This window comes from Cydia pomonella, chromosome 5 (assembly GCF_033807575.1).
Source record: "Cydia pomonella isolate Wapato2018A chromosome 5, ilCydPomo1, whole genome shotgun sequence".
NCBI lineage: Eukaryota > Metazoa > Arthropoda > Insecta > Lepidoptera > Tortricidae > Cydia > Cydia pomonella.
Window position 1 is genome coordinate 19439712 of NC_084707.1, and position 7867 is coordinate 19447578.

The window sequence follows — 7867 nt, forward strand, 5'->3', positions numbered from 1 at the left end:
GATTTAGTCGTCTGGCATGGAAACAAATAGACATATTTCATCAAATAAATCTCAATAATATAAGTAAGTGTGCATTACCATAAAATCATACTCATAAAGTAAGTAACTGGTAGAGTCAATAAAAGTCTTTCTGCAGCTTTTATTCCCTTAAATATAAATTTACATTTTAACCCAGGAAGACACAGGGAACTTACATAAAAACAATAAAAATATACAGATACCTTTATTTTTACGTCACCTAAATTAAAATAATATATTAAATAATATTATTGCTATTAACAATCACAATTTCACTTTGGCTTATCAACATAGTGTGTTGAGCTTAATATCTATGATGACTTATAATAAATGTAACTATAATAGGTATGAAATAAAACAATAGACAATCAAATCAAATTAAATAATTTACAATCCACAATCTCGTTAGCTAACACACATATACGAAGTCTAAAAAATCTATTAAGCTATTGAAAAATCTTACAACACCTTTAATCGTAGCTAAACTTACCTAGACGGTCCTTAATTATTTTGGCACGTTGATTCACAGTCCTCTCTTGTCTTCAAGAAGAGAAATAACATAATTTACTCGTATATCTAATGCTATTTTACCTCCAACTTCTTTAAAATATACATCTAAAAATATGGAGGGTTAAGTACATAACTAACACTAGCTACATAGGTAGTTAATTAATTATACAGCCCGAAAATAGCTGCAAGAAAATATTGACAGAACATTAGGTAGGTATATCCGATTTGTAGCAGTTGTAGCTTTAACAGTATTACATCACTACATTCATTTATTCATGCTTTCATTACCTATTCATCATAGTTCATAAACGTGCATAATCTAATCATTGCAATAAGGTATACTCGTAATGTACCGCGTCTTATTAGTTTTACTTGACAGAAATTTTGTTTCATTCTTGTGTGTACATTTGTGAACTTGAGTATATTTCATTGTCACTATTGATAAAATTACTTATTATTTTATTATCTACCTAAATAAATACATTTAGAGTCAAAACTTACCTAGCGATTAAATTGAAATATTTGTTCGACATCAGACGGTTTGAATGAATTCGAAAATGTTATTCTAATATCAAACTCTATTCATTTATCCTGTATGTATAATAATGCCTATTTTTTTTTTGCCCGTCTATAAAACCACAAAACCATCTGCTAGGCCCTTTTAAACATAAATAGTAGATAGTAGATATTATAAGACATTTTTAAAGAGGTACTTAGTTTACATCATATGTATGACAATAAAAGTATTATAAGTATAAAATTAATGTTTAATGTAGGTTCGGTCTGTTAAAAAAATTATATTGCATTACCATATTCGGGACAAAAGTGTATTTTATACCCAAGGAATTGTCACTTCGTAAGACAAAGCATAGATAACGACATAACATGTAGTTTGCAAGGTATATGCTGTATAAATAACAAAATCTAGAAATGAAAACTCTCTTCACATTTAACGCCAAAATGTACACTAAGATGTTCGTATGATGTCACTAAGGGGGTGATGAGATGGGTTCTAGTTTGACGGGCGGAGGCAGATCTCAAGATGGTGGGTCTGGTGGAGCTGGCGGGCCTAGCGTGGGTGGTTGCAGCAACTTGGCGGCGGCTGGTAGCCCGGCCAGGTCGAAGCCAGGAGGTGGCACTATGCCTGCTGCCGTCGCTGTGCCTTGAAGATATGCTACCAACCTGTAAAATATAATCATTTAAAATTTTTTAAATGCACTTTACCATTGAAATAAGGATGTGTTCCGATATATTTGGTTACTTTGGCCGTCAATATCTATTTGATGGTCAGTGACCGTACACGTCTAATACCTTCGAAATTTCAAACGTTATTTATGACAATTTTGTAATATGCCAGCCTTTTGTTATTTTTGTATGTTACTCGTACCCTTAAACTTCTAACATTTGTAATCGCTTCGGAGATTCAATCGAATAATTACTCGTATGTGAAAAAAAAGTCGCCTGAACTGATTGACGACTGATTAAAAAGTTTTTTTACCTTCGCAATTCGTCTAAGGCGCTGGCCTGCATCAGGATGTAGTTCTTGGCTAGCAGCAAAGTCGCGATCTTGGATAGCTTGCGGACGGACGGCGAGTGCGCGTAAGGGATCACGCTTCGTAATTCATCGAGGGCATCATTCTGAAAAATCAAAAACGGATATCAAGGTCCAAGATTGTAAATTATACATTCGACAACAAATAAAATCAGAATTAAAACAATGCGTATTGAGTTTGTGGGTGACAGTGTCGACCGCCTGGTGGTTATAAATTGGCAAGATATAGCACACTTACTTCGAGCATCGCATCACTGAACTGCCAATAAATAACTGAACTAAAATGTTGTTTAACTAGCAAACTTTTTATTCATAAAAAATACGGAAGTAGTTATTTTGTTATAAGAGTAGTCTTATTTTTTTTGCTAAGGTTAGGTATAGATATAACTAATCCAAATTTTTCGAAATATAGTAACGGGAAAAAATTTCGATTACTTACTAAGTCGTGCATTCTTCTCCGTTCCCTAGCGTTGATGTTGAGTCGTACTGTTTTTCCTTGTCGCATTTTCTGTTTTGATTTTCCTTCGCCCATAGGTCTGAAAAACAGAGTTCCGTTAATAAATAAAAGTAATACTTATTGTAATAATACGTTTACTTTATTCCGTGCGTATTGCCAATGTTTCTACACTAGCGGTTTGTAAGTTTTATTTAAGCAGAAATCCTTTGACTCTCTGACGGTCCAGTATAACAACGTTATCAGGGCCCTTTTGAGGCTCCCGCTACTGTAGTAACTGAACTATTTGATACTGTAATTTTGGGATGATATATCAAATTACACGTTCACAACCATATGGTTCGGTAGATCGTCAACAAAAATCAGCAATCTATCATTTAAGTTGCCTAATTTAATTTATTCAATTTATTGTGTAATGTAGCTTGGAAGTTAATACTTATTACTAATAATAACAGAGGAATGCAATTGTTTGATTTTTTTTAATAATACAAATATGATTGGCAATTATAATCATATTGTGCCATAATATAGGTACGAATACTTTTTATTTTTTACAAATAAACTTTCTAAAACAGATGGTTCTCTAGAAGTCGGCTAAACATCAGTAATCGTTCCAGAAATAATGGTCTATTTAGGTAAATCATTTATTACGCCATTTTGTTTAGTTTTTACTTTTGACAAAGAGTATCGTTGTGCGAGACAAGTGGCCGATTTTAGCAGTGAACATTTGGACGAGTGCTATTTATCCCCTAGGCAGTGTCAAGGGTAGAGGGTCTTTATGACAATTCTATGAACAACTATATATAATCACACTTATTTTGAACTAATTATGAGCGCGTTTCAAATTAGAATACCTTTTCAAAATTCCTATTCTATTTTTCCTCTACAGAAATACAATTGAATACAACTGGAATACATCTGACCCAGAACCAAAAAAATACATATCTTTTAAACATTTTATTTTATTCAAACATTTTATTCAGTCAATTTGGTTTTGAACTGAATACTCAATAAATAAATCAGTAAACGGGCTATGATTGATTCCTGGACAACTATTGTCTCATAGTGAACTGGCGAGCGGGCACTTGACAGGGGTGCCGTGGCGGCCTTTATGTACAGATGCTAACTCCATTAGAAGCACATCATTGTGCTACCCTTTGTATTTGTACCACACATGTGCACATGTGGTAGGATTTATCCGTGCAATCTGTGCATATTTATCAGATATTCACTGCCATGATGAAAAAAAAAAAACAAAAAGATGTGATAAAAGGTACAAACACGACAGTCAACTCTTCAAGATATTTTTCCAACGGATGCCCTAGCTATTTTGTAACGCTGCCGAATGTGATTTAACATTCAAAACACAAACTGTTATATTTTTCATAGGCCAATCAAATTACTCAAAAATAGCGTTTTGAAAAATTAATTCCCAGCAAGCTGGAAATCGTTTTAGTACTTTCTTTTAGTCCTAAAACTGTGTAATCCGAGATTCCGCAATCCCAGGAGGTGTGAATCAATACTATCGAGTCGTTTCTAATTTACGTCTATTTTAGATTTAAGCTAGTTATAGTAATCCTCTGTATATATCCATTATATATATTGTTATTGTAAATAACATACATACATACATACATATAATCACGCCTATTTCCCGGAGGGGTAGGGGTCTCTGACCACGGATTTCCAATTGCTACGATCCTGACATACCTCTTTCGCTTCCTTCACTTTCATGACATTCCTCATACACGCTCGTCGGTTTAGGGTGCTCTTGACCTGGCCTTTTTTCAGGATTGTAAATAAAGTCGTATCAATCAATTTACGTCTGAATCAGAATTGATCTAATACACGCATACTAAACATTTGAAAAAGCTACACTTTCATATAAATAAGTACTGTTATAATTTTGTTGTTAATTATTTTACGTTGTAGGATTTTTTCAACAACGTTAACATTTTGAAATCTATGAATAAATTTTAACTTTTTTTGTGCTGATAAATTTCTGCATTCGATTGTAAATTTCATTGCAGCCAATCACGAAATTGGTAACCATTTATTCCAAATTATAGATTGTGCCATTCACGAAGACGCGTTCCTTGACTCGTATTGTCATGTTATTAAAGGTCAGATTTGATAAATCCTCACGTCACCCTAAGACGCATGCGCCACTTGCTGAACAGATACAGCCGACATTATAAACTTTCGAGCCTAAACATCATACAAATAAGGCCGAGAGTTGCCAGTGATGTGATGCTGGAGTTTCAAACGTCAAAACAGACTCGATTATGCAAATTTTGGCTGTTAGTTATGCTACGTTGGTTTTGCTTTAGCTGAGATACATTTGAAGATGATAATTATGCTCTGCGAAATAAATGCTCTTAAATCTTATTAGAATTCTACAAAGTGCGTGTACTAATTAATATGTTCAACCCTCTAACCTTACTGTTTTTTTACGGGTTCGACAATAAACTTATTTTATGTATTAAAATATTATTGCCAAATTTAGTTATAAAAAATGGCATAGTTTAAAGTGTAATAATGATCTCTTCACCTCTTACATAAATTACAGTTGAACGTACCTTTGACCGTAACTGGTCCCCGGTTCCGGCTGGTTCTCGTCGGTCTGATAGCAGTGCTGTGGCGGTGGCGGCTGCCCACCTTGCATGTAAAATCCTCCAAGCCCCACGGCTCCCAGCGGCGTCCGTCGCCCCGGCACCGACTGCGGTGGCGAGTGCGACTCCACGGGCACGCCATCCCAAGCCCTTCGCCCCTCCATCATTTAAAAAATTAACACATAACACTGGCCGAAAAAATATCTGTCACCACTTTGAACTGACAGGTTATTGTCTAGGTGTACGGTTGGGATAGGTTAATTAAACAAATAAAAAAATAAACAAACACTGGGTGAAAGATCGGGACGTTTGGATTGGGAACCGTGTAGTCGGATAGTGCAGCGTGGCGAGAAGTTGGCGCGGTCCACAATCGATCGCGGTACGCAGCTGGGGTGCGCACCCCTCATCTCGCATTGTTCGAGATGCGATTGTGATTTGTTGTCGCGTGGACGACATCAAATTGGTTTTAAACGCTTATGATATTGATCGGTGGCAGTTATTGCATCTGGTCAATTTATGGTCATAAAATCTTATTAAACGATATTTTTTTGGACATACGATTTACGAGCAAAAACCATATTTATATATAACACATTTTTTAATAATTTTGTCAAAAATCCCGTCAGCATCTTAAACGTGTGTGCAACTTAACTTTATTGCTAGAGTTAGACCAAGATAAGTTGTCAGCAATTTTGACAGCCCAGACAGTGTATTATTTTAAACGTCAAACTTGTATGAATCGCGGTCAACTTAGCTTGGTCTTACTCAAAGTACGAGTAATAATATTTAGCTAATAAGTTCGAACTTGCCTTACAATTCCATTAAATCTGACTAAATGACTGAATATCAAATACATCCAAACTTCATAATACTTTATTATTTATTTCTCACTAATGAGAATGATTGTTTTTATTTTATATTTAGGTATTCTATGCTTAAAGAAATTAATTTACTTACGTGGTTGCAGTTTCTAATCTTTACTGACTTTCACACTAGTAGATGAGAAGAGAACCTACGCACAATTAGTTATTTGTACAACAAGAGAACAAAGTTTGATATTTCTTCGAATGCTTGTTTTGAGTCCCGTGCAAGCGAAAGATTCTATAAGAAAATCTAATTTAGAATCTTGAGCGTAGTAAGGGATTCAAAGGCGCATGAGATGCAAGTAACTTTGATCTCGTGTAGTACACAAAATTTTTCACGTCAGTCAGTCATCAAAAAATACAACCTGAAAAAAAATTATAATGAAGACTCATCACTATTTCAGTCATGTTTTCTGAAGGTATTCTAACAATTAACTTTAATTACCGCAATAAAACAAAATGAAAGAAATTTCAATAAAATAATACGAAAATAATGAATTAACGAACATCAATTTTGACAGATCGACACATTCGAAATGTGGCTATATAGGCGCATGCTAAAAATATCCTGGACCGATATAGTTACGAATGTGGAAGTACTAAAAAGAATGGAGAAAAAGTTGGAGGTTTTGGTTACGGTGAAAAAAAGGAAAATATCTTATTTTGGACATATATACAGAAATGACAAATATAATATACTACAACTAATATTGGAAGGAAAAATTGATGGCAAGAGGGGAAGGGGAAGAAGGAGGTTCATCTGGCTTGACAATATTAAGAAATGGACGAACGTGAATAACGCAGCCATACTGGCAAGAATGGCCAAGAGCAGAAGAGAGATGGGAAAGGTGGTCGCCGACGTCCGTTAGGGCATGGCAAATAAAGAAGAAGAAGAATTTTGACAGTTCAATCGACAACATTTTTTTGTAAAAAAAAACTTTGTAAGATACGGTCCGAATTGCGGATACTACTATTTGTCAACTATAGTAGAGATCGTTAAAAGTAGTTAAGTAGAATTATTTACTGCGTAACAATTGCGTAAATTTGTATAAGTTCATTGTTTTGATTGTATAATAAAATATGGTGTTTTTATTACATTTTAAACTTTTATTTCATTAATTAATTATTACGAATGAATACTCGTAAGGTGTTTTGGAACGATGCGGTCTGACTTATTTCGGGGGTCTATTATAAACCGTCAATATACCCTTGAATTACGTATGCACTTTTTTGCCTCTTTCTTTTTGCTAATGACGTGAAAGGAACAAAGACAATATAATCCAAATACTTGGAACTTGTATTAGGCCCCGGACGTTGAAATGACATTCAAATATAAAGGTCAATTGAATGTAATTTTGTCTCACTCAGTGAGCAAAATGGGATTTGCTCACTGTTTTTAAGAAGCAAATTATCCTTGTTCGAGCTGCTGACGTGAAATATCTATTTACGATCGAATTCCTAAATAGTTGCGATACGGAAGTGTAAAACAATATTAGCACTATTAACAGCCTAAATGACCTTGTTTCAAGCAATAATGCGAATGAGCATTTAGCCCACACATTCTTAAACCCATTCGTAAATATCATCGATAATCCCTAGCAGGTATCTCAAAACGGCGCGGTCATTGCCCTCTAGCGTGTTCATCTCTATCTCAAACATTTTCCCGGACTAATTTATGGGCGTGCCAGCAAGTGGGTTAACTCTGTAGAGCCCATCAGCATATATCTTTGGCGTAATGATAGCAATGATGTTAAGGGATCGAGAACGGGGTATGGCTATGTTCTTTATTGCTCAATTTATGTGAAGTATGTGGCAGTAAATTATTTTTGCGAATTTTGAAATGTCAGCTCGTATTAAA

The 7867-nt window shown here is 34.7% G+C and overlaps 1 protein-coding gene across 1 annotated transcript; it reads right to left on the minus strand.

Annotated features, from left to right (window-relative positions):
• Positions 1-458: 458 nt before the first annotated feature.
• LOC133518003 (class E basic helix-loop-helix protein 22) lies at positions 459-5675 on the minus strand. Its single transcript, XM_061851539.1, has 4 exons — positions 5114-5675; positions 2520-2616; positions 2027-2166; positions 459-1710 (listed from the first exon to the last, which is right to left on the minus strand). Exons 1-4 carry the CDS (start codon positions 5311-5313, stop codon positions 1566-1568), a joined length of 582 nt encoding a protein of 193 aa, XP_061707523.1. The 5' UTR covers positions 5314-5675; the 3' UTR covers positions 459-1565.
• Between the last annotated feature and the right edge of the window lie 2192 nt (positions 5676-7867).

Bases quoted from the DNA above. Each gene is read 5' to 3' on its own strand.
- LOC133518003 (XM_061851539.1), bottom strand. From the start codon at position 5,313: ATGATGGAGGGGCGAAGGGCTTGGGATGGCGTGCCCGTGGAGTCGCAC. The intron at 2,617-5,113 runs GTACGTTCAACT...TCTGTTTTTCAG, and splicing joins GGGACCAGTTACGGTCAAAG to ACCTATGGGCGAAGGAAAAT. The intron at 1,711-2,026 runs GTAAAAAAACTT...TATATTTTACAG, and splicing joins GCCTTAGACGAATTGCGAAG to GTTGGTAGCATATCTTCAAG.